The sequence below is a fragment of the Pseudophryne corroboree genome, chromosome 3 (genome assembly GCF_028390025.1).
Source record: "Pseudophryne corroboree isolate aPseCor3 chromosome 3, aPseCor3.hap2, whole genome shotgun sequence".
Lineage (NCBI taxonomy): Eukaryota > Metazoa > Chordata > Amphibia > Anura > Myobatrachidae > Pseudophryne > Pseudophryne corroboree.
Genome location: NC_086446.1, coordinates 341,662,830 through 341,688,726, shown reverse-complemented (window position 1 = coordinate 341,688,726; position 25,897 = coordinate 341,662,830). Strand labels below are relative to the sequence as shown.

At 48.0% G+C, this 25,897-nt stretch overlaps 1 protein-coding gene across 1 annotated transcript in view; it reads left to right on the top strand.

The window, feature by feature from the left end:
* The window catches only part of NPEPPS (aminopeptidase puromycin sensitive), a 189,800-nt gene that overhangs the window by 160,595 nt on the left and 3,308 nt on the right, over positions 1–25,897 (top strand). The window contains exons 12-22 of the mRNA XM_063959653.1: positions 875–935; positions 1,051–1,160; positions 4,104–4,167; positions 4,457–4,593; positions 16,760–16,894; positions 17,008–17,227; positions 17,536–17,678; positions 17,760–17,816; positions 17,975–18,082; positions 19,049–19,204; positions 19,292–19,339. Of these exons, the coding sequence (XP_063815723.1) occupies positions 875–935; positions 1,051–1,160; positions 4,104–4,167; positions 4,457–4,593; positions 16,760–16,894; positions 17,008–17,227; positions 17,536–17,678; positions 17,760–17,816; positions 17,975–18,082; positions 19,049–19,204; positions 19,292–19,339 (1,239 nt within the window). The remainder of the gene's footprint in view (positions 1–874; positions 936–1,050; positions 1,161–4,103; positions 4,168–4,456; positions 4,594–16,759; positions 16,895–17,007; positions 17,228–17,535; positions 17,679–17,759; positions 17,817–17,974; positions 18,083–19,048; positions 19,205–19,291; positions 19,340–25,897) is intronic.

The window sequence follows — 25,897 nt, the reverse complement described above, 5'->3', positions numbered from 1 at the left end:
GGGCTCGCTACGCTCGGCACATTAATTTATTCTCCCTCTATGGGTGTCGTGGACACCCACAGAGGGAGAATATGTTGGGATTGTGCCGGTCGGGATTCCAGTGTCAGTGTTCCGTCCGGCGGGATTTTGACCGCATCCCGTATGGAATAGTACTCACTAAGCATCAGGCTTATAGCTATTTACGTATCCAAAAGACAATTCTAGCTTATTCCTTCCTGTAATAACTGTTTCTTTTAATTGTATTCCTATGTTTTATGTGCAGATTTTATTTTCAGTTAATCCTGTTTATTTTTCTTTTGTTTTTAATCTGAAGTTTTTTTAATTTACATTCACAGTGTAATTTATTAGAGTATGACACGCATCAAAGGAAATGAATGTCCTTATAACATAAGTTTAAGGATGGCCTCCCACAAAGTAGTTACATTGAATGTGTGGGCTTTGGGCAATCTTATGCTGGCAATTAGGTAAAGGTGGTCATCACTTCATTAATTTGATGCATCAGAGCAAATACATTTATGTATGTGTGTATATGTACTATGTAAAAGTAGGCATTCATGGGTCTTCCACATAAGAATATACCAGACACAAAGTTGTTCTGTTCAATGTTTCGATGTTTCCACCTATATCAAGAACATATGTTCTTGACAAAGGTAGAAACACCAAAACGTTGAACAGAACAACTTTGTGTCTGGTATATTCTTATGTGGAAGACCCATGAGTGCCTACTTTTGCACAGTATTTTCTTGGGCTACTACCGAACCACGAGGGCACCACGGCAAGTGATAATGATATGTTTGGTGGAGTGCCGACTTGTGTAGAATTGTGTGCGTATATATATTTATAAAAAATAAAAAAAAAACCTCTTCCCCTGCAGGACTTTCGAAAGGGCATGAACCAATACCTCACCAAATTCCAGGAAAAGAATGCTGCTACAGGTACTCCATGTTGTGTGCAGACCGTATTTCAGACTCATTGTTTTTCCAACCTGCACTTTCCTCTTCCACTTTGCTGTCCCTTGCACAGCTCTAAAATCGGTTCTCTTTTCTGCAGAGGACCTATGGGAGTGTCTTGAGCACGCCAGTGGGAAGCCAATTGCTGCTGTAATGAATACATGGACCAAGCAGATGGGTTTCCCATTAATCTATGTGGAGTCAGAGCAGGTAACTACAACTATGCCTAATGATTCACCAGTACGTTTTTGCCACACGATATGGATATAGATTATACATATGTTTCTCTTACGTCCTAGAGGATGCTGGGGACTCCGTAAGGACCATGGGGTATAGACGGGCTCCGTAGGAGACATGGGCACCACAAAGAACTTTAGAATGGGTGTGCACTGGCTCTGCCCTCTATGCCCTCCTCCAGACCTCAGTTAGATCCTGTGCCCAGAGGAGACTGGGTGCATTACAGGGGAGCTCTCCTGAGTTTCTCTGAAAAAGAATTTTGTTAGGTTTTTTATTTTCAGGGAGCACTGCTGGCAACAGGCTCCCTGCATCGTGGGACTGAGGAGAGAGAAGCAGACCTACTTAAGTGATAGGCTCTGCTTCTTAGGCTACTGGACACCATTAGGTCCAGAGGGTCGGAACGCAGGTCTCACCCTCGCCGTTTCGTCCCGGAACTGCGCCGCCGTCCTCCTCACAGAGCCGGAAGATAGAAGCCGGGTGAGTATAAGAAGAAAGAAGACTTCAAAGGCGGCAGAAGACTTCAGTTCTTCAGTGAGGTAACGCTGCGCTCCATTGCTCCCACACACACACACTCACAACAGCGGGCACTGTAAGGGTGCAGGGCGCAGGGGGGGCGCCCTGGGCAGCAGTTAATAGCCTCAAGGGACACTGGCAGATGTACAGATACTGCAGAGGCAGTATATTATTAACCCCCGCCAGTTTTTTGATTATTTGAGCGGGACCTAAGCCCGCCGCTGAGGGGGCGGGGCGTGATCCTCCAGCACTAACCAGCGCCATTTTCTCCACAGCACATGCAGAGAAGCTGGCTCCCCAGACTCTCCCCTGCTGAACACGGTCACAGAGGGCTAAAAAGAGGGGGGGGGGGGGCACATGTAATTGGCGCAGTGAGTGTTATATATATTTTTATATAAAAGCGCTGTCCTAACTGGGATTTTATTCCAGGGTCTGGTGGCGCTGGGTGTGTGCTGGCATACTCACACACACTCTCTCTCTCTCTCTCTCTCTCTCTCTCTCTCTCTCTCTCTCTCTCTCTCTCTCTCTCTCTCTCTCTCTCTCTCTCTCTCTCTCTCTCTCTCTCCAAAGGGCCTTATTGGGGAACTGTCTCCATATAGTTATTTCCCTGAGTGTGTGGGGGTGTCGGTACGTGTGTGTCGGCATGTCTGAAGTGGAAGGCTCTTCTAGGGAGGAGGTGTGAGCAGATGATTGTGGTGTCCGTCGGCAACGCCGACACCTGACTGGTTGGATATGTGGAATGTTTTAAATGCAAATGTGGCTTTATTACATAAGAGATTGGACAAAGCAGAGTCCAGGGATAAAGCAGGGAGTCAATCCATGGCTTTATGTGTGTCAGGGCCTTGAAAATTTATGTAGCCAGGACGGCTCGGGTTAGGAAAACAGAGGCTCTGTTTGTCCTGTATGCAGCCAACAGGGTTGTCGCACCTGCTTCTAAGCAGAGTATTGATCGCTGGATCTGTAACACGATTCAGCAGGCTCATTCTACGGCTGGATTGTCGTTACCAAATTAGGTGAAGGCCCATTCCACTAGGAAGGTGGGCTCTTCTTGGGCGGCTGCCCGAGGCGTCTCGGCATTACAGCTTTGCCGAGCGGCGACTTGGTCGGGTTCACACACTTTTGCTAAATTCTACTAGTTTGATACCTTGGCTGAGGGGGACCTAATGTTTGCTCAATCGGTGCTGCAGAGTCATCCGCACTCTCCCGCCCGGTCTGGAGCTTTGGTATAATCCCCATGGTCCTTACGGAGTCCCCAGCATCCTCTAATACGTAAGAGAAATCAAGATTTTAAACCTACCGGTAAATCTTTTTCTCCTAGTCCGTAGAGGATGCTGGGCGCCCGTCCCTGTGCGGACTGAATTCTGCAAGACTTGTATATAGTTATTGCTTACATAAGGGTTATGTTACAGTTTTGATCAGTCTTTGGCTGATGCTGTTTTGGTTCATACTGTTGACTGGTTCGTATATTCCAGGTTATACGGTGTGGATGGTGTGGGCTGGTATGAATCTTGCCCTTGGATTAACAAAAATCCTTTCCTCGTACTGTCGGTCTCCTCTGGGCACAGTTTCTCTAACTGAGGTCTGGAGGAGGGGCATAGAGTGAGGAGCCAGTGCACACCCATTCTAAAGTTCTTTGTGGTGCCCATGTCTCCTGCGGAGCCCGTCTATACCCCATGGTCCCTACGGAGTCCCCAGCATCCTCTACGGACTAGGAGAAAAAGATTTACCGGTAGGTTTAAAATCTTATCATGCATGCATGCATACATGCATGCATACATACATACATACATACATACATACATACATACATACATACATACACTCAGAGACTCAGTCCAGTGAATAAAGTGAAACTGTATCACCTTGTCAAAGGGGCGCCGCGGCCCCGAAACGTTGGTCACCCGTTCCAGTGATGGAATAAAAACAGTTTCACTTTATTCATTGGACTGAGTCTCTGAGTGCCGCTGCATGCCCTTACATTGTATATATGTATATGTGTATATATATATATATATATATATATATATATATATATTATGAGAGAGAGAAGTTTGTGAGGCGGCACTCGTGGCAACTAGCACCATCCCGCTCTGACGAAAATTTTAGGTCATTAAAATGAAACGTTAACCTGCTTGGGAAGGTGCTAGTCGCCTGATTTATTCAGTTTTACCAAGAGCGAGTGCCGCCTCACAAACCTCTCTACATTGGTCCTCGATCGCGGGGACATTGGAAAGCACCGAGGCATCTACCTCTGCATTATGTAAGGAGTGCCAGCCGATGAGGTTTGTGTGTATGTGTGTGTGTGTGTATATGTGTGTGTATGTATATATATGTGTGTGTGTGTATGTGTATATATATATATATATATATATATATATATCAGCCATTAATAATCTTCTTCAGAAAGAAGACTCGCGGATCTTAAAGCTGTCTCAAAAGAAGTTCTGTGCCAGTGGGCCGCAGCATGGTAAGATTTGCTAGGCTTTTCTGTGATTTGTTGTGTTGCTCTATCTGAGATGTGAGGGCCCCTTGCCATGCACTGCAATAGCGGTGTGACCTGATCACAAGACAATGCTGCTCATCTTTGCACAGTATTGTCATTATAGTCTCACTTGTGCTTTGCTGGAGCTGCTCAAAGCTATCCTACCTTTCTTTCTTCCTATTTCTCTTATCTCCTTTATTCTCCCGATGATAGGTTGGCGGGTAAGCCTCCAGCCCCTCTCTCCATATAACATCCTCCTATTGCCCTCGCTCAGGTGAGGAGTGTCCTCAGTGGATGGTACCGATCAGCATCTGCACCAGTGAATCCCCGGCCACCGCTAAATTAAGATTACTTATGGACAAGCCTGAGACAGTTGTGCTAGAAGGAGTCACTTCAGACCAGTGGGTTAAGGTGAGTTGAATAGCCAGTGTCTGAGTAGCAGGAATTAGTTACCATTACCCATGATGTCACCACAGTTCTATGCTCTGATAGTATGACATAAATAGTGGCATACCAAGCTGTGAGTGCCTTATAATTAATTCACAGGTTATAAATAATTATTTATACTTTATTTCTGCTGCAGGGTACACTGGGATCCACAAGGATAGACATAGGGGTGTAGAGCAGGATCTCGATCCGAGGCACCAACAGGCTAAAAAGCTTTGACTGTTCCCAGAATGCATAGCGCCGCCTGCTCTATAACCCCGCCTCCCTGCACAGGAGCTCAGTTTTGTAGTTGGCGCCGCAGATAGCAGGCACATAACAGAGGGGCTGCGCTGAGCAGCCCTGAGAAGAGCTTTTTAGAAGAAAAGTGAAGACTTCAAGGGCAGCAGCAGTGTGTTTGTCTTCTGACATTCACTGCTGCAGCTCCAGCTCTCCCCAGCGGCGCTGTACACTCCTGAGCCCTGGTTGCCGGGTAACTACAGCAGGAGGCTCCGGTTTTCTTCCATGGTCAGGCACACACGACGAGGGCTCTCCGGGATCGCATGGCCGCGCTTCAGGAGGTGATGAGTGAGTCCCGCTTGCGGGACCCGTACTTTATCGCGATCCGGCGCAGTCAGTGGGAGGCGGGCCGCGCGCGCTGACGGTGTACACTGTGGCAGTACAGGCGATCCCACTAGATCACCAGGGCATGGGTGCAGGTCATGTTTTGTCTTAAAGCCATTTTAATAGTAGCCCACAGTACCTGGTGGTTTTGCCAGCAGGGGGATAAGGCTTAGACCTGGAGCCCCTCCCCCAGCCCCAGGGTGCCATTTCCCGCAAATGTTCCCGCCCTGGAGCTGCATATCTGTCTTTTCCTCACTCCCTGTCAGTGTCTGGGCGCCATTTCTCTCCGCTACACTGTTCTGGGACTGCTTGGGCAAATCCTCCTGTGTAAAGCCGCCTGGTTGTCAGCGCTGTGACTTTACATGACACTTTAGTATTCTACCTGCCTATTAGACAGTGTTTGTTAAGAGAGAGTGCATTTAGTCAGGGTTTTCTAGTACAATTACCCTGTGATATACATCCAGTTCTTACTGTGCAGTGTTATATCTATTGACTACATAGCTATATCAGCTGGTCCAGTGCAGTATTATTGTTGGTAATAACCTCTGCATTGTATAACTGTGACTATATGTGTGTGCATTAGCTTGCTGAGTGGTTTCCATTTTGTGTCTCTCGCTCAACTTGCTATCCCTATATTCTATAACCTGAGGGGGCTTGGTGCGTCAGGTCTTATAAAAATATAGGATATTCACAAGATATACTCCAATACGTATTTCTTTTTCATCCACTAGGGGTCACTAGAGTACTCTTGGGATATGGACGGTTTCAGTAGGAACAGGGCACTGAATATTTAAATTTAGAACACTCCACCCCTCCATATCCCCGAGTACCTCAGTGTTTTTTCTGTGCTCGAAGTAGCAACAGGTCGTTTGTGGCTGGGTCCACAATTCTTTTGACTAAATTTAAGCTTTTAATTTTTTTCTTTTTTCACATCCCTTTCCCCCTTCCAAAAGGCAGGGTCAGGGATAGTGCAAGCTGCTGATAGCAGCAGTGGCGTGTCTGTCCTCACTGAATGAGCTCCCTCACAGCCACACACAGATCCTCCTGCACAGGCTGGCCGGCGCTTGTACAGAAGCCCCGTCGGAGCCTCATCACAAGCTGCAGGAGTGAAGGTATGTGAACGGGGCGGTCAGCTCCCGCTGCCGCCCCGAGGTGTGGGGACATTGTTACTGGGATCCCTCTGCAGACGCCCGCCGCCGGCTCCGGCCGCTGCTCCGGCCCCCACCGCTGTACTCCCGCTGCTCACAGCGCTCGATACCCGGCTCCCGCTGCTCACAGCGCTTCAGGATCCCCGCTCTCTGTCTCTCGGTCACTGGGGAGAGGAGGCGGCCCCACACGCTGCGCTGCCCGCCGCTCTGCATCTGAAAGATGCAGGGGGGAGAGGGGGCATTACCTCACGGAGTTAGATAACAGAGGGGGCAATACAGCACGGAGATAGATAACAGAGGGGGCAATAGTAACAGAGTGGGCAATACAGCGGCATAAGATGAACCTGCAGCAACAGCAGATGCTAGGCTGCAGGGGTATTTACATAACTGCACTGTGATTATGTGTGAGAGCATGGGCAGCCATTTTAACCATGCTTCCTGTGTCTTCCTCTGTGATTCCAGAACGTTCCAGTACTACATCTCTACTCCACCGGAGGCGCAGGGGTGTTAGTGGGAATTTGGGATCACATTTCATAGTACTGGCCACGTGTACTGCACTGGGCCAGATATATATATATATATATAGAAACACCTTAGTACTATTTTACTGAGTCGTGCAAGTGTCTGTTTTTTGTGTATTGTATTGTCTGTCGCCATAATGAGTAAGGCACCAGCAAAAACTAAAAAGCATCATTGCAAAGTCTGTAGCAGTGTGTTACCGGATGGATCTACCACATGTACAGTATGTTTTGTGGATTCGGTTCAGAATACAATTTCTGCTCCGGTTTTAAAGCCAATTTCTTCCCCGAACCCTCCTTGGGAAATGCTAGCCAATGTACTGGCTGGGTTGCAATCAGAATTGACCGCCACTCGACAGGAGCGGGAAACGGCAAGATCTGAGTCTAGGGTGAGACCGCCAGAACTACCGGAGGCCTCTCAGCCTTGCGAAAGTTCCAAATCCATTTTGTGTAGACGGGATAAATTTCATATGTCTTATGATTTACCAGTTTCTGCTATGTTGCATTCTGACGATTCCATGCCAGACCTCACGGCACAAGATGAGGGTGAGGAGGGCGAAGTGGAGTCAGACAGTGAGGATTTTAACAGCTCAGGCATTGATAATCTCATCAGAGCGGTGCGTCAGTCTCTGAAGTTTACAGAAACTGAGGAGCCTCTCACAAATGATCAGGTCGTCTTTACTAAACGACAAAGAACTCCAATAAGTTTTCCTGTGTCGGAGTCTCTTAATAAGATGTTAGTAGAAACACGACAGGCTCCAGATAAACGGTTTTCTATACCTCGCAGATTTAAGTCTAGTTACCCGTTTCCAGACTCTGTGACATGTACATGGGAGAATCCACCAATAGTTGATTCGTCAGTGTCGACGCTTACAAAGAAATTAACCATACCAGTGCCAGCGGCTACTACGCTTAAAGACCCTTCAGATCGCAAGATAGAAACTATGCTAAAGTCCATGTATGTAGCAGCAGGAGTGCTGCTGAGACCTGGCTTGGTTGGTATCTGGGTCACTAAGGCGCTCATAGTATGGATAACAGAACTTAAGTCTGCCTTACATGACGAACACCTTATACTTCTTGCTGATCAAATGTGTGAGGCTGCAGAGTATCTCTGTACAGCTTCTACTGACGTCTGTCAGCTCGCTTCTCGTATTTCATCGTCGCTAGTTACGGCACGACGAGCGCTCTGGCTGCGTGCTTGGCAAGCGGAGGCAGAGGTCAAACGAGGTATAGAGGCGTTACCTTACGATGGCAAGAAGTTGTTTGGTCCTGAATTGGACGCATGGATTGCTGAGGCTACGGGAGGAAAGTCGGTTTTCTTACCATTGCCTCCACCGGTACCAAGAAGGAGGTACTCTGGACCTTCGTTCAAATCCTTTAGACCTCAGTCCTTTCGAGGACGTGGCAGAGGAACAGCCACGCCTGGTAGACGTGGTCGTGGACGTGGTTTCCAACAAACCAACACAAGTCGTCAGGACGCTAAGGTTACCGACAAGCCAGTGGCATGACGGGCTAGCAGCCCATCTCGGTTCTCCGACTGTGGGAGCATGCCTTCAGACGTTCCAGTTGACGTGGTTCCAGACATCCGCGGATGGGTGGATCCGCAATTTAGTGTTAAAAGGTTACAAAATAGAGTTCGACTGTCTTCCGCCACTGCGGTTTTTCAAGACAGGATTGTCTATGTCGGACGACAAGAGGGCGGTTCTGCAAATTGCCATTCAGTCCCTACTGGATTCAGCAGTTTTGATTCCGGTCCCTGTACATCAACAGGGTCAGGGTTATTATTCCAGTCTGTTTGTGGTACCGAAGCCGGATGGCTCAGTCAGACCAATATTGAACTTAAAGGGTCTCAATCGGTACGTAACTTACTACTTATTCAAGATGGAATCTCTGCGTTCCGTGATTGCGGGTTTAGAGCCAAAGGAATTCATGATTGCGCTAGATCTCAAGGATGCGTACTTACACATTCCGATTTGGCAGCCTCATCAGAGATTCTTGCGGTTTGCAATACGCCAGAACCATTACCAGTTTCAGGCTCTACCGTTTGGCCTATCGTCAGCGCCTCGGGTGTTCACCAAAGTGATGTCTGTGATGATAGCTCATCTCAGATCCCTGGGAGTAACAATAGTTCTGTATTTAGACGATCTGCTCATCAAAGCCCCGTCTCAACAGATACTTCTCCAACATGCGCTGCTAACGTACAATGTACTGGTTCACCACGGTTGGATTGTCAACTTCAAGAAATCACATCTAATTCCGTCTCAACGCCTTCAATTCCTAGGTATGATTTTCGATACGGTCAATCAAAGAATTTACCTACCACAACAGAAAGTACAGATTCTACGCCATCTGGTACAATTAGTGCTCAAGCCACGCACAGTGTCGGTACATTTGTGCATTCGCCTCTTAGGCACAATGGTGGCAGCTTTCGAAGCGCTTCAGTTCGGAAGATTTCACTCGCGTCCATTTCAACTGGATGTGCTCGCACAGTGGTCGGGCTCGCATCTGCAGATTCACCACAGGGTGAGGTTGTCGCCAAGGGCAAGGGTGTCTCTGCTCTGGTGGCTCAAGGAACACAATTTAACCGCAGGGAGACTGTTCGGCGGCTGGAATTGGATAATTCTAACGACGGACGCCAGTCTCAGAGGTTGGGGAGCTGTAGTTCAAAATTGTCAGCTCCAGGGTCTCTGGGCGAATCACGAAAGATTGCTGTCTATAAATGTCCTGGAACTCCGCGCAATTTACAATGCGCTACGACAAGCAGTGCACATGCTTCGGTCTCACACTGTCCAGGTGCAGTCAGACAATGCGACGGCGGTCGCATACATCAACAAACAAGGAGGAACGAGAAGCCGCATGGCAATGCGGGAAGTAGCTCGAATCCTCAATTGGGCGGAATACCACCAGGTGATATTGTCGGCAGTGTTCATTCCGGGAGTGGACAACTGGGAAGCGGATTATCTCAGTCGTCGGGATTTTCATCCAGGAGAATGGGCATTAAATCCAGAAGTGTTTCACATGTTGGTTCAGCGGTGGGGTTATCCTCAGGTGGACCTGATGGCGTCTCGACACAATCACCAAACGCTCCAGTATGTGTCCAGAACGATGGATCCAAAGGCAGTGGCGGTGGATGCTCTCACCGTCGCGTGGCCGTACAGCCTTGTGTATCTGTTTCCACCGTTTCCGTTGCTCCCTCTGGTGCTAAAACGGATCAAAAGAGAGTCTGTCACAGTCATACTAGTGGCGCCTCATTGGCCTCGGAGAGCTTGGTTCTCGGATCTCCGCGGACTACTCGCAGACGATCCTTGGCCGCTCCCTCTACGTCCGGACTTGTTACAACAGGGTCCGTTCCTTTACCCCGATTTAGCGCGGCTGCGTTTGACGGGGTGGCTGTTGAGACCGCCCTCTTAAGAAGAGAGGGCATTCCAGAATCGGTTATACCAACCATGTTACGAGCTAGGAAGCCAGTTACGGCAGCTCATTATTACAGAATTTGGCGTGCCTATATAGGTTGGTGTGAAACTCGGAAGTTTCCTACATCATCTTTCAAGTTATCCCGTCTTTTGTTATTTCTACAGACGGGGTTAGATGGAGGACTGCGTTTATCTACACTAAAGGTGCAGGTATCTGCGTTGTCAATTTACTTTCAAAGACGATTGGCTCTATTGCCGTCGGTACACACTTTTCTGCAGGGTGTCCTCAGAGTACAGCCTCCATTCATTCCACCTACAGCGCCATGGGACTTGAATCTGGTTTTAGATTTCTTACAGTCTTCATATTTTGAACCCTTACAGCAGGTGGATATAAAGTTTCTCACTTGGAAAACAATTTTTCTGTTAGCCTTAGCTTCGGCAAGGCGTGTTTCAGATTTGGGTGCCTTGTCGTGCAAGCCACCGTATTTGGTGTTTCATGATGACAGAGCGGAACTTCGGACGAATCCCGCTTTCTTACCAAAAGTAGTGTCATCTTTTCACATCAATCAACCAATAGTAGTTCCTGTGTTAACAGCACATTCTGGAACTCTGGATGTAGTACGCACATTACGCGTTTATGTATCCCGAACGTCTTCAGTTCGTAAGACGGATACGTTGTTTGTTCTCTATGATGCTGCCAGGATGGGTTGGCCAGCGTCTAAACAAACCTTATCCAGATGGATAAAACTGACCATACGTCAGGCTTATCTTCATGCTAGGTTACAGCCGTCTACATCAGTAACAGCTCATTCCACACGTTCTGTGGGAACTTCATGGGCAGCTGGTCGGGGAGCTTCTACGACGCAGCTTTGCCGTGCGGCTACATGGTCTTCAGTGCACACGTTTGTGCGCTTTTACAAGTTTGATACGTTTGCGGCATCAGCATCTAGCTTTGGCTGCCTAGTGTTACAGGTGCCAAACAGCTCTCCCGCCCACGGGGGAAGCTTTGGTACGTCCCAAGAGTACTCCAGTGACCCCTAGTGGATGAAAAAGAAAATAGGATTTTGGTATTTACCAGGTAAATCCTTTTCTTTGAATCCATAGGGGGCACTGGACGCCCACCCAGAGCAGTTTTACCTGGTTTGTGGTAAGTTCAGAGGATCTTATGGTAACACACTCTCACCGACCTGGTTTAAATTTATCAAGTGATGGTTATGGTGTCAACTGTTTAGTTGTCTGTACCGTTATGGGTCAACTTCGTTGTCCGTTATGTTATATGTAATACTCCATTGTCAACCTCTCTATAGTTCCTGTTCGGCTCAGTAAAAAACACTGAGGTACTCGGGGATATGGAGGGGTGGAGAGTTCTAAATTTAAATATTCAGTGCCCTGTTCCTACGGAAACCGTCCATATCCCAAGAGTACTCCAGTGCCCCCTATGGATTCAAAGAAAAGGATTTACCTGGTAAGTACCAAAATCCTATTTTTTTCTCTGTGATTTTAGTCACCGTATCTCTCCTGTGTCCCTGCTTGTGCTGACTACACTGCGCAGGGGTTTGGGTAAGAGGTATTGTGCTGCTGCCAATTGTACTGTGTTACCTGATACTGCAAATTATATCATGTGCTTCTGATGGTAACGGTTCTTGGGCGGAACACAATGCTGGTGTTGCTAAAGCCACAGATCCATATGAGGAGAATATAGCAGCTGTGGGTTCTGGTTCTGGGGGCTCCCCCTATGGAACCCCCTATGCCGGTACAACCGTATGTGGTCCCTGCAGCTAATCCGCCGTGGGTGGACAATTTATCTGCTCAGTTGAAGAAGTTGAACCAGTCCCTGACTACTAAAAAGTCTGACCCTCGCTCGCCTAAGCCCAAAGGGTCTTCTAAGCGAGCTCTTATCTCCTCACAATCCACTGCTGTCACTGACACCTCGTCTGATGAAGATGGCACTTACACTGACCCCACAGATTCTGACTCAGATACTGCTGATGGGGAGGGTGGTTCACATGTGGATGTTCTTGATCTTTTGGAGGCTATTAAGTTGATTTTACAGATTACGGATGATCCCGAGCCATCCGTCCCTCCTAAGAAACCAGATAGGTTTAAGCGTCAGAAGGTGGTTAAACAAGTTTTACCTCACTCTGACCCACCTAGTGGATATACGTCAGGAACCCTGGGAAAACCCGGGTAAGCAGTTTGTGCCTCAAAAGATGATGCTGGCTCGCTATCCCCTCGCGCCAGAGCTGTCTAAAAATTGGGAAACACCTCCTCCAGTAGACTCACATGTGGCTAGGATGGTGGTCTCCTCAACTCTACCTGTCACTACCGTCACGTCTCTAAAAGAGCCTACGGATAAACGTGTGGAGGGTTGTCTAAAAGCGATTTACACCATCACGGGTGCTGCACAAAGGCCCACTATTGCAGCAACATGGGCTGCAGAGGCTATTGAAGCATGGGCCTTGGAGTTAGAAGCTGAAATCTCTTCTGACCATGCTAGGCAATGCTCATCATATATTGTCACAGCTTCTCGCTATATTAAAGGGGCGGCTTCTGATGCCGGTATCCTAGCAGCCAAGGCCTCTACTACATCAGTCCTGGCTCGCCGGATTTTGTGGCTGAGATCCTGGTCTGTGGATCTGGACTCTAGAAAAAAAACCTGGAGGTACTCCCTTTCAAGGGAGATATTCTGTTTGGGGATGACTTAAATAAGATTGTGGCTGACTTGGCTACGGCCAAAACCGCCTGTCTGCCAAGTACTGCTCCTTCTGTCTCGAAGGCTAAAGGTACTTCCTTTTGCCCCTTTCGTCCTTCAGGTAAAGCAAAAGGTCAGGCGTACAACAAGCAGACCCGCACTTCCAAACCTGGTAAGCCAAAGCCCAAAAGAGCATGGGCGGCCCGTCAGCCAGCTTCCAAGACCGATAAGCGTGCCGCATGACGGGACGGGCCTCCCCCTGGGGGATCCCAGGGTGGGGCGCCGGCTTCTAGGGTATACCCAGGAATGGTTGAAGACCACTTCAGATGCTTGGGTATGGGAAGTCGTCACTCAAGGTTACGCCATAGCCTTCAAAAACCGACCCCCTCATCGATTTTGCCGGACAGACGTCCCCGTTGGACCAGACAAAGGCAAACACTCTCTACATTCGGTGGTACAGACCCTCCTGGATACAGGAGTCATAGTACAGGTGCCTCTTGCGCAGAAGGGCCGGGGGTACAATTCTCCGCTGTTTCTAGTCCCGAAACTGAATGGGTCCTCCCGGCCCATTCTCAACCTCAAGGCATTGAACAGGTTTGTGAAGGTTTCCAAGTTCCGTATGGAAACCCTTTGATCTATAGTTCTGGCCTTGGAACCTGGGGACTACATGGTCTCCCTGGACATACAGGATGCTTACCTGCATATTCCTATAGCAGCCTCACATCAGCAATACCTGAGGTTTGCGATTGGCAACCTCCATTACCAGTTTCGGGCGTTACCTTTTGGTTTAACTACGGCTCCGCGAGTCTTCACCAAAGTTATGGCTGTAATGACGGTGGTACTCCGCCGTCAAGGGGTCAGGATTCCCCAGAACTTCTCCTACGTCATCTGGATATGACTGTCCAGTTTCTACAAGCCCATGGGTGGCTCATCAACTGGAAGAAATCCTCCCTGGTCCCTGCTCAGAGCATGGTGCACCTGGGAGCGTTATTGGACACTCACAACCAGAGGTTGTTCTTGTCTCAGGAGAAAGTCCTGAAGCTTCAGGACAGGATTCGTTGCTTCCTTTCTCGTCCACAAGTGTTGATACATTCGGCGATGCAGGTGCTGGGCCTCATGGTGTCGGCATTCGACATGGTGGAGTATGCTCAATCCCATTCTCGCCCCTCCAGAAGCTGATTCTAGCCAAGTCGGACGGCCTGCCTCACCGGATCAGGTCTCACATGATCTCATTGACTCCAGAGGTCCGTCTGTCGCTGCTATGGTGGCTCCAGGACCGACAATTGTGCAGGGGCCGTCCATTCTGGATATCCAACTGGGTCCTGTTGACGACAGATGCCAGTCTAAGAGGTTGGGGCGCAGTGCTGGAGCAACACTCCCTTCAGGGTCGGTGGACCAAGGAGGAATCTCTCCTCTCGATCAACATTCTGGAATTACGGGCGGTCTTCAATGCATTGAACCTGGCCCAGCATTTAATTCAGAACCGTCCTGTTCAGGTACAGTCTGACAACGCCACCACAGTGGCTTACATAAATCATCAAGGCGGCACTCGAAGCCGCTTGGCAATGAAGGAAGTCTCACGGATTCTACATTGGGCAGAACGCCATCTACCGGCCATATCGGCAATATTCATTCCGGGAGTCCTGAATTGGGAAGTGGACTTTCTCAGTCGTCATGACGTACATGCCGGCAAGTGGGGCCTCCATCCAGAAGTGTTTCAACTACTAGTGGAAAAGTGGGGCCTTCCAGACGTGGATCTGATGGCGTCTCGACACAATTACAAGGTTCCGGTCTTCGGAGCAAGGACAAGGGATCCTCAAGCAGCATTCGTGGATGCCCTGGTGGTGCCGTGGAGGTTTCGGCTGCCGTACGTGTTCCCTCTGTTGTCACTCCTGCCCAGGGTAATTCGGAAGTTCAAGCAAGAAAGAGGAAATCTGCTTCTCATAGCTCCAGCGTGGCCCAGACGGCACTGGTTCTCAGACCTGCAGGGCCTATCGTCAGAGCGTCCAATTCTACTTCCACAACGCCCAGACCTCCTCATTCAGGGCCCTTGTGTCTACCAGGACCTAGCCTGGCTGTCTTTGACGGCGTGGCTCTTGAAGCTTCCGTCTTAAGGGCTAAAGTGTTTTCTGAGGCGGTCATTCAAACTATGTTGCGGGCCCGGAAACCGGCTTCGGCTCGGATTTACTATGGGGTCTGGCATTCTTACTTTGTTTGGTGCGCATCTAACGATTGTGACGCTTCCAAGTTTAGTATAGCCAAGTTGTTGGCTTATCTTCAGCAGGGCCTGGACTTAGGGCTGCGTCTGGCCTCCCTCAAGGTTCAAATATCTGCCTTGTCTGTGTGGTTTCAGAGAAAAATTGCGACCTTACCCGATGTGCATACCTTTACTCAGGGTGTGTTGCGTATCCAACCTCCCCATGTCCCGTCTGTGGCTCCTTGGGACTTGTCGGTGGTTTTGGAGGCGCTACAAGAGTCTCCGTTTGAACCTCTTGGTTCAGCTGATCTTAAGTGGCTTTAACTTAAGGTGGTGTTTCTGCTGGCTATTGCCTCAGCTAGAAGAGTGTCGGATTTGGGTGCCTTGTCCTGTAGTTCCCCATATCTGATATTTCACCGTGACCGGGCGGTTCTTAGGACTCGTCACGGATATTTACCTAAGGTGGTTTCTTCGTTCCACCTTAACCAGGAGATTGCGGTTCCGGCACTTGTTTCTCCTGATCTGTCTCCCAAAGAGCGGTCTTTGGATGTGGTACGGGCTCTCAGTATCTATGTGAAGAGAACTGCTCCTATTAGGAAATCTGATTCTCTCTTTGTGCTGTTTGGATTTCACAAACGTGGCTGGCCTGTCCCCAAGCAGACTTTGGCCAGATGGATTAGAATGGTGATTGCACATGCTTATGTGAGGGCTGGGCTGTCAGCTCCTGCTCACATTACGTCCCATTCTACTCGGTCTGTTGGACCTTCTTGGGCGGCCCGCCGTGGTGCGACCCTTGAACAATTGTGCAAGGCGGCTACGTGGTCCCCCGTGAACACGTTCATAAGGTTCTATGCCTTCGATACTGTCGCTTCCCAGGATGCTTCCTTTGGACGCCGGGTTCTTGTGCCCGCTACAGTGCGTCCCCTCCCATATGGAACTGCTTTAGGACATCCCCTATGTCTAGCCTTGTGGAGCCCAGTGTGCCCCGCAGCAGAAAACGAGTTTTATGGTAAGAACTTACCTTTGTTAAAACTCTTTCTGCGAGGTACACTGGGCTCCACAAGGCGCCCACCCTGACGCACTTAGCTTCTTTGGGTTGGTATGGCATTAGCCGCTGACACTTCTTCTGTCGTGAGAGTGTGGTGTATGTTGCTACTAACCGTTGTCTCTTTTCCTGCTACTGCATTGGGCTGGTTAACTACAAAACTGAGCTCCTGTGCAGGGAGGCGGGGTTATAGAGTAGGCGGCGCTATGCATTCTGGGAACAGTCAAAGCTTTTCAGCCTGTTGGTGCCTTGGATCGAGATTCTGCTCTACACCCCTATGTCTATCCTTGTGGAGCCCAGTGTACCTCGCAGAAAGAGTTTTAACAAAGGTAAGTTCTTACCATAAAACTCGTTTTATATGGCGCCACAAGGGTTTCGCGTTGGCTAAATTTGGATGATCAATTGGAACTCAAGAACAATGTGAAGCGTTGCTTGGGTTTGTTGTGATACATTATCACCTATTACGTGTAAGTCACCTTTACTTACTTGACTACTCCTCTACTCTCATCCAACTTAGCTGAACCCGGGGACTGTTGGTTTCTACCGCACCCAATACAGCCCTGATATGCTGGACAGCTTGTTACCTGGGATTAGAGATCGTTCACTTCAGCCTGTGGACAGGCTTGGACTGCAGAATGATCTATTTTCCCTGGTGAGTATGGAAATGTTAGAAAACCGCTTACACAATACAGAGATTTTTGTTTTCTGCAAGGGGTGGATACTCTCCAGTATTCCCAGTTTCATCCATGTGTATTCCTCCTTTAGGCCCGAGCAGGCATCATCAGCACGGTTGAAGTCCTTAAAGTCATGGAGGCCTTTGTGAATGAACCTAATTATACTGTATGGAGCGACTTGAGCTGTAATCTAGGGATCCTGTCCACACTCTTATCTCACACAGAGTTCCATGAGGAGATTCAAGGTTTCATCAGAGATGTCTTCTCCCCCATTGGACAACGCTTGGGCTGGGATCCCAAGCCTGGGGAGGGTAGGTTGTAAAAAGTCCATGCAAATAATCATATTTACTCTTGTGTGCGTCTGAAGTATAAACCCTCTTTTACCCAGTCTAGTAGATAATGATGTTTGTAAAATGAGCACAGTATGGATAAGTATAAGTGTGTGTATAGATCTGTGTGTGTTAAAATGATAGAGAGATCTAGATACAAAATATGATGTATAGACGGTGGAGACTAATATATGAGAGATATAGATATAAGAGTTATAATTATAATAGAAGTGACAGCAATTGGAGTTATTGGCATTTGTACAATAGGTCACATTTCCTTTCATCCTTAGGACACTTGGATGCTTTGCTCAGGGGGCTAGTTTTAGGAAAGCTGGGGAAGGCTGGCCACAAACCTACCTTGGAAGAAGCTCGTCGTAGGTTTAAGGACCATGTAGAAGGAAGGAACACATTGAGTGCTGACCTTCGGAGTCCGGTTAGATATAAATCTATAAATCTACTGCACTTCTCTTCCTTTGTCATAACAGACTCTGAACACTATCTTTTTTGGTATTAGGTTTATGTGACTGTACTGAAGCATGGAGACAGCACAACTTTGGACACTATGCTAAAGGTTAGTAATCCATATGTAAATGTTTTTGAATTTAATTAGCTTGACTGCTGCCGTTTTGTTTTCAAATAATATTAATAACATTGAATAGTGCATAACAAATTTTTCCTGACACATCCCTCTCTATATTCCACTTTATAAATAAATGTCTCAAATTTTAGCTCCACAAATTAGCTGACATGCAAGAGGAAAAGAACCGTATTGAGAGAGTTCTTGGAGCCATCCCTTCCCAGGATTTAATCCAGAAAGTGCTCAGCTTTTCACTTTCGGTGAGTATGTAGTCTGTGTCTAGTCACCAGTTCTTCCCTTTTTATGTATTTCTTTTTGTAATTTAAAAATCCTTTTATCCAACTTATTTATTTCTTTTTGCCGATAACTAAATAATTAGCCATTTACTAGGAATATGATGTATTAGGTAGTAATGTATGTTATGGTCGACAGTCATTAGGTCGACCACTATTGGTCGACATTGACATGGTCGACATGGACACATGGTCGACACATGAAAAGGTCGACATGAGTTTTTTAACTTTTTCCTCTTTTGGGGAACTTTTCCATACTTTACGATCCACGTGGACTACGATTGGAACGGTAATCTGTGCCGAGCGAAGCGAGCCATGCGAGGGGACGCGGTGCACTAATTGGGGTTCCCCGTCACTTTACGCAAAAAACGACACCCAAAAAAGTAAAAAAAAAACCTAATGTCGACCTTTTCACGTGTCGATCATTTTCATGTGTCGACCATGTGTCCATGTTGACCATGTCAATGTCGACCAATAGTTGTCGACCTAATGACTGTCGACCATTCATACCGGAACCAAGTAGTAGTAGTAGTAGTAGTATTATCCTTTATATGGCGCCACAAGGGTTCCGCAGCGCCCAGTTACAGAGTACATAAATAAGCAAAACAAGAAAACCGTGATTTACAGTTCAAGACAATACAGGACAAGTACAGGGTATATAAACATTGCTGCATCAGAAGACGACGCTGAAATAAGTATCAGGGTGGCAGAAAACTGAGGGATTTGGTGCCGTCGAAGGGAGCATTGAAAACAAGATAGGTTAAGTAAGATAAGGTAAACCACATGAGGTGACAGGGCCTTGCTTGTGAGAGATGGGTGACACAGATGGGGTAGATGGAGAGCGTGGAATAGAGGGTATGCAGGGTTTGGCAATTATTAATTTTTTTACATGGAAAATACTTTGAATTTATTGTAGTTGTTTATGTTTTCTAGGAAGATGTACGTCCTCAAGATACAGTATCTGTTATCGGTGGGGTTGCCGGGGCTAGCAAACAAGGCAGAAAATCTGCATGGAACTTTGTAAAGGAAAATTGGGAGGAATTGTATAACCGATATCAAGGTGGCTTCCTCATCTCACGACTCATAAAAGTATGAGAACTTTTAGTTTGCCATTGTGCTTTATTGTTTTCTGATGGCATTGGTTTTTAGTGAACCCATTCATATTTTTTCCTTTAGCTTTCTGTGGATGGTTTTGCAAGTGAGAAAATGGCTGCAGAAATCAAGGTATGTGTTATCTATTAGGTGTAATGATGAGCTAATTTCTGAAGAAAGTGATATTCATCACATTCTTAACTGTAATGTGCATTTTCATTTTGTGTCTGACATTTCTGGTAATAAATACTGTCAGTAGACAAATGGAATTTTATGTTGTATTTTGGGTTTTGTGTAGGTTAGTTAAGGATTATTTTTTATTTTTTTATAACCAAAAGTTTAAACTGATGCATGAATAAATATAATATACTATATTGTGCATGATACAAGATTTTGTTCATTGCTTTGTTCTATGGTTTTAAAGATTCATTCTAAAATACTTAGGAGACCCTTGTAATAGAAATAGGTTTCCAGTGGTATTGAGAGGGGGGAGGAGGGAGAGAAGAGTAGAGTGTTGGCAGTGGCGGAAGAGTAACCCTGTTTCATGTACTCAAAGAAGGGGAACGGACAGAATACTAAAAATGCCTTATTTGGTGAGTTTTCCAAACATTCAGTTTGAGATTGTAAAGGTCCTTCAGATCCTTGAGGGAAGCCCATCCTGTTTAAATGTAGCTTGTCCCAGAAAATGTAACTCCTGTAAGGAATCAGGTTGACAATTATTGGATAAAGAGGGGGAGAGAGGACCACATCTTGTTGCACATATTCTCATTGTAGAGGCAGTGGGCATGATTCAGAATGATGGGAGGTGGCTAATAGTGCACACAAAAATGGTCCATTCAGTGGGCGATTATGGGAGTCCATAAAAAACTGCTGTATACACTGCCGCAGGCATTGGAGGCCATGGTCAGACAGTGAAACTGCACCTGCCATAGGGTCTCTGGACGCTGACCGTGGGTGTCTCAGGCCTTGCACATTAGGTCGCACGGATGTACACCAGACAGGTGATCGCAAATAGAAGCTGCTGCAGTCGCTTCTTTGTCCACCTGTGAATCAGGTCCAGTGGGTTAAAACGTTTTCAATAGGTGTACAGAGAGTGGAATAGTATTTATCCATGGCAAGGAAAAAAAAATTGGTAAACTATAAAGTAAGTGGTTCGTGTCTTATCCAGTCAATCATCATGATAACTGAGGATATCTGTATACCATATTCCCACACCCCTCTTAGGAGTACTCAATTGATGTCTACAAAGAGTAGCAAGTATGCCTAAAGCTGGCCATGCACCAGACAAACTTTCCTCCAATCATTCTACTAGTTAGAAACATAGACGGCAGATAAGAACGGCTTGGCCCATCTAGTCTGCTCCAGACAGATGTACATGCATTCGCACGCTCACATACTAGGGTTATTTTTTTTTTGGGAGCCAGTTAACCTAACAATATATTTTTGGATTGTGCGATGAATCCCAGGCAAGCACGGGGACAATATACAAGCTCCACACAGTTAGGGCCATGGTGGGAATCGATTCCATGACCTCACTGCTGTAACACAGTAATGCTAGCATCTATACTGCACTAGTTAGCTGGTTGGAATGGGATGTAGTTATGTGACCGCCGGTCACAATACAGACGCATGCATCCCGAACCCTCAAAATCTCAACAGTCGGCATGCCGACTAACAGGGACTATTACCGCGACACCCATAGAGTGGGAATAGAACCTTTGGCGAGGGGCTTCGTTGCCAATCGCCCCTCTCCATAGGCGCTGCCATTTGGTTGGGTAGTTTTATTTGCTATTGACCTTGACAGAATTATTTGTGAAGGGTGGCAATGGTCATTTTCTTCCATTTATCCAATTTTCTCTTACGTCCTAGAGGATGCTGGGGACTCCGTAAGGACCATGGGTATAGACGGGCTCCGCAGGAGACATGGGCACTATAAAGAACTTTAGAATGGGTGTGCACTGGCTCCTCCCTCTATGCCCCTCCTCCAGACCTCCGTTTTAGACTGTGTGCCCAGAGGATACTGGGTGTACTACAGGGGAGCTCTCCTGAGTTTCTCTGAAAAAAGACTTTTGTTAGGTTTTTTTATTTTCAGGGAGCACTGGTGGCAACAGGCTCCCTGCATCGTGGGACTGAGGAGAGAGAAGCAGACCTACTTAAATGATAGGCTCTGCTTCTTAAGCTACTGGACACCATTAGCTCCAGAGGGTCGGAACGCAGGTCTCACCCTCGCCGTTCGTCCCGGAGCCGCGCCGCCGTCCTCCTCACAGAGCCGGAAGATAGAAGCCGGGTGAGTATAAGAAGAAAGAAGACTTCAAAGGCGGCTGAAGACTTCAGATCTTCTCTGAGGTAACGCTGCACGCCATTGCTCCCACACACAACACACACAGCGGACACTGAAGGGTGCAGGGCGCAGGGGGTCACCCTGGGCAGCAATTATAAACCTCTTGGGACTGGCTAATAATAATATAGAGGCTGCGGAGGCACTATATTGTAGAATCCCCCGCCAGTATAGAAAAAGTGAGCGGGACCGAAGCCCGCCGCTGAGGGGGCGGAGCTTGGTCCTCCAGCACTAACCAGCGCCATTTTCTCCACAGCACACTGCAGAGAAGCTGGCTCCCCGGACTCTCCCCTGCTGAACACGGTGACAGAGGGCAAAAAAGAGGGGGGGGGGGGCACTTTTTATTGGCGCAGTGAGTGTATATTTATATAAAAGCGCTCTGTTTTGTCTGGGAATTGGTTTCCAGTGTCAGTTGGCGCTGGGTGTGTGCTGGCATACTCTCTGTCTCTCCAAAGGGCCTTATTGGGGAATTGTCTCCATATAGATATATCCCTGAGTGTGTGGGGGTGTCGGTACGAGTGTGGGGGGGTGTCGGTACGCGTGTGTCGGCATGTCTGAAGCTGAAGGCTCTTCTAAGGAGGAGGTGGAGCAGATGATTGTGGTGTCTCCGTCGGCGACGCCAACACATGATTGAATGGATATGCTGAATGTTTTAAATGCAAATGTGTCTTTATTACATCAGAGGTTGGACAAAGCAGAGTCCAGGGATCGAACAGGGAGTCAATCCATGGCTTTGACTGTGTCACAGGGCCCTTCAGGGTCTCAGAAACGTCCCCTGTCCCAAGTAGCAGACACTGATACCGACACGGATTCTGATTCCAGTGTCGACTACGATGATGCGAGGTTACACCCAAGGGTGGCCAAAAGTATTCATTATATGATTATTGCAATAAAGGATATTTTACATATCACTGATGACCCCTCTGTCCCTGACAAGAGGGTACACATGTTTAAGGAAAAGAAACCTGAGGTAACCTTTCCCCCATCTCATGAGCTGAACGCGTTATTTGAAAAGGCTTTGGAAACTCCAGACAAGAAACTGCAGATTCCCAAGAGAATTCTTGTGGCGTATCCTTTCCCGACACAGGACAGGGTACGGTGGGATTCCTCGCCCAGGGTGGACAAGGCGTTAACGCGCTTGTCCAAAAAGGTGGCGCTGCCATCTCCAGACACGGCCGCTCTCAAGGATCCTGCTGATCGCAGACAGGAAACTACCTTAAAATCTATTTATACACATACGGGGACCTTGCTCAGACCGGCAATAGCGTCGGCTTGGGTTTGTAGCGCAGTAGCAGCTTGGACAGATACCTTGTCAGCTGACATTTGATACCTGGATAGGGATACCATTTTATTGACCTTGGGTCACATTAAAGACGCAGTCTTATATATGAGAGACGCTCAGAGAGACGTTGGTCTGCTAGGTTCGAGAGCCAACGCCATGGCGATTTCTGCTAGGCGAGCCCTGTGGACCCGTCAATGGTCGGGTGATGCCGACTCAAAGCAGCATATGGAAGTTTTGCCTTACAAAGGTGAGGATTTATTTGGGGAAGGTCTCGCGGACCTGGTTTCCATAGCTACCGCAGGCAAATCTACCTTTTTACCTTGTTTCCCCACAGCGAAAAAAAACACCGCAATATCAGATGCAGTCCTTTTGGTCGCATAAGTCCAGAAGAGGTCGGGGCTCTTCCTTCCTCGCCAGAGGTAAGGGAAGAGGGAAAAAGCAGCCTGCTACGGCATGACGCTGGGGCTCCACTGATGGAGTCTGCGCCGGTGGGGGCACGTCTTCGATTCTTCAGCCAGGTCTGGGTTCAGTCGGACGTGGATCCTTGGGCAATGGAAATTGTATCCCAAGGCTACAAGCTAGAATTCGAAGACATGCCTCCTCGCCGGTTTTTCAAATCTGCTCTACCGGCTTCTCCCCCAGAGACGGAGATAGTTTTAGCTGCGATTCAAAAACTGTCAACAAGTGGTGGTCGAGGTTCCCCTAGGTCAACAGGGGAAGGGGTACTATTCAACCCTATTTGTGGTCCCGAAACCGGATGGCTCGGTCAGACCCATTCTAAATTTAAAATCCCTGAACCTTTACTTGAAAAAGTTCACATTCAAGATGGAATCACTCCGGGCAGTTATTTCCAGCCTGGAGGGGGGTGATTTTATGGTGTCACTGGACATAAAGGACGCGTACCTTCATGTCCCCATATATCCCCCTCATCAGGCGTACTTGAGATTCGCTGTACAGGACTGCCATTACCAGTTTCAGACGTTACCGTTTGGGCTTTCCACGGCCCCGAGGATTTTCACCAAGGTAATGGCGGAAATGATGGTACTCCTGCGCAGTAGGGAGTCAGTTATCCCGTACTTGGACGATCTCCTGATAAAGGCGAGATCAAGAGGTCAGTTGTTGAAAAGCGTGGCGCTCTCCCGGAGAGTGCTGCAGCAACACGGCTGGATTCTGAATCTACCAAAGTCACAGTTGGTGCTAACAACTCGGCTATCGTTCTTAGGTATGATTCTGGACACGGAACAAAAGAGGGTTTTTCTCCCAATGGAAAAAGCCCAGGAACTCCAGAACTTGGTCAGAGACCTGTTGAAACCGAAAAGGGTGTCGGTCCATTAATGCACTCGGGTGCTGGGGAAAATGGTGGCGTCCTACGAGGCCATCCCCTTCGGCAGGTTTCATGTGAGGACTTTTCAGTGGGATCTTCTGGACAAGTGGTCCGGGTCCCATCTTCATATTCATCAGAAAATCAGCCTGTCCCCCAAGGCCAGGGTGTCTCTCCTGTGGTGGCTGCAGAGTGCTCACCTTCTAGAGGGTCGCAGGTTCAGCATTCAGGACTGGGTTCTGGTGACCACGGACGCGAGCCTCCGAGGATGGGGAGCAGTCACACAAGGAAGAAACTTTCAAGGACTATGGTCAAGCCAGGAGGCTTGTCTTCACATCAACGTACTGGAATTGAGGGCCATATACAACGGCCTGCGTCAAGCGGAGAATCTTCTTCACGACCTACCGGTTCTGATTCAGTCAGACAACGTCATAGCCGTGGCTCATGAAAACCGACAGGGCGGAACATGGAGCAGAGTGGCAATGGCGGAAGCCGCCAGGATTCTTCGCTGGGCGGAAAATCATGTAAGCGCTTTGACTGCAGTCTTCATTCCGGGAGTGGACAACTGGGAAGCAGACTTCCTCAGCAGACACGATCTCCATCCAGGAGAGTGGGGACTTCATCAAGAAGTTTTTGCAGAGATAACAAGTCATTGGGGACTTCCTCAAATAGACATGATGGCGTCACGCCTCAACAAGAAGCTTCGGAGGTATTGTGCCAGGTCAAGGGACCCTCAGGCAGTAGCGGTAGACGCCCTGGTGACACCGTGGGTGTTTCGGTCGGTCTATGTGTTTCCTCCTCTTCCACTCATCTCAAAGATATTGAGAATCATAAGACGAAAAAGAGTGCGGACAATACTCATTGTTCCGGATTGGCCTTGAAGGGCCTGGTATTCAGATCTTCAGGAAATGTTCACAGGATATCCGTGGCCTCTTTCTCTCAGAGAGGACCTGTTGCAACAGGGGCCCTGCGTGTTCCAAGACTTACTGCGGTTACGTTTGACGGCATGGCGGTTGAACGCCGAATCCTAGCTGGAAAAGGCATTCCGGAAGAAGTCATCCCTACTCTGATGAGGGCTAGGAAGGAGGTGACGGCGAAGCATTATCACCGTATATGGAGAAAGTATATATCTTGGTGTGAGGCCAAGAATGCTCCTACGGAAGATTTCCATCTGGGCCGCCGTCTTCTCCACTTTCTGCAGACAGGAGTGGATATGGGCCTGAAATCAGGCTCCATTAAGGTACAGATCTCGGCCCTATCAATTTTCTTTCAGAAGGAATTGGCTTCTCTCCCAGAAGTCCAGACTTTCGTAAAGGGAGTGCTGCACATACAGCCTCCTTTTGTGCCTCCAGTGGCGCCATGGGACCTTAACGTGGTGTTACAGTTCCTAAAGTCTCACTGGTTTGAACCTCTTCAAACAGTGGAATTAAAATTTCTCACTTGGAAGGTGGTCATGTTGTTGGCCTTGGCGTCTGCAAGGAGGGTATCCGAATTGGCGGCTTTGTCTCACAAAATCCCCTATCTGATTTTCCATGTGGATAGAGCAGAATTGGGGACTCGCCCTCAATTTTTGCTAAAGGTGGTTTCATCTTTTCATATGAACCAGCCTATTGTGGTGCCTGTGGCTACCCGGAACTTGGAGGATTCCACGTCCCTTGATGTATTCAGGGCCTTAAAAATTTATGTAGCCAGGACGGCTCGAGTTAGGAAAACAGAGGCTCTGTTTGTCCTGTATGCAGCCAACAAGAT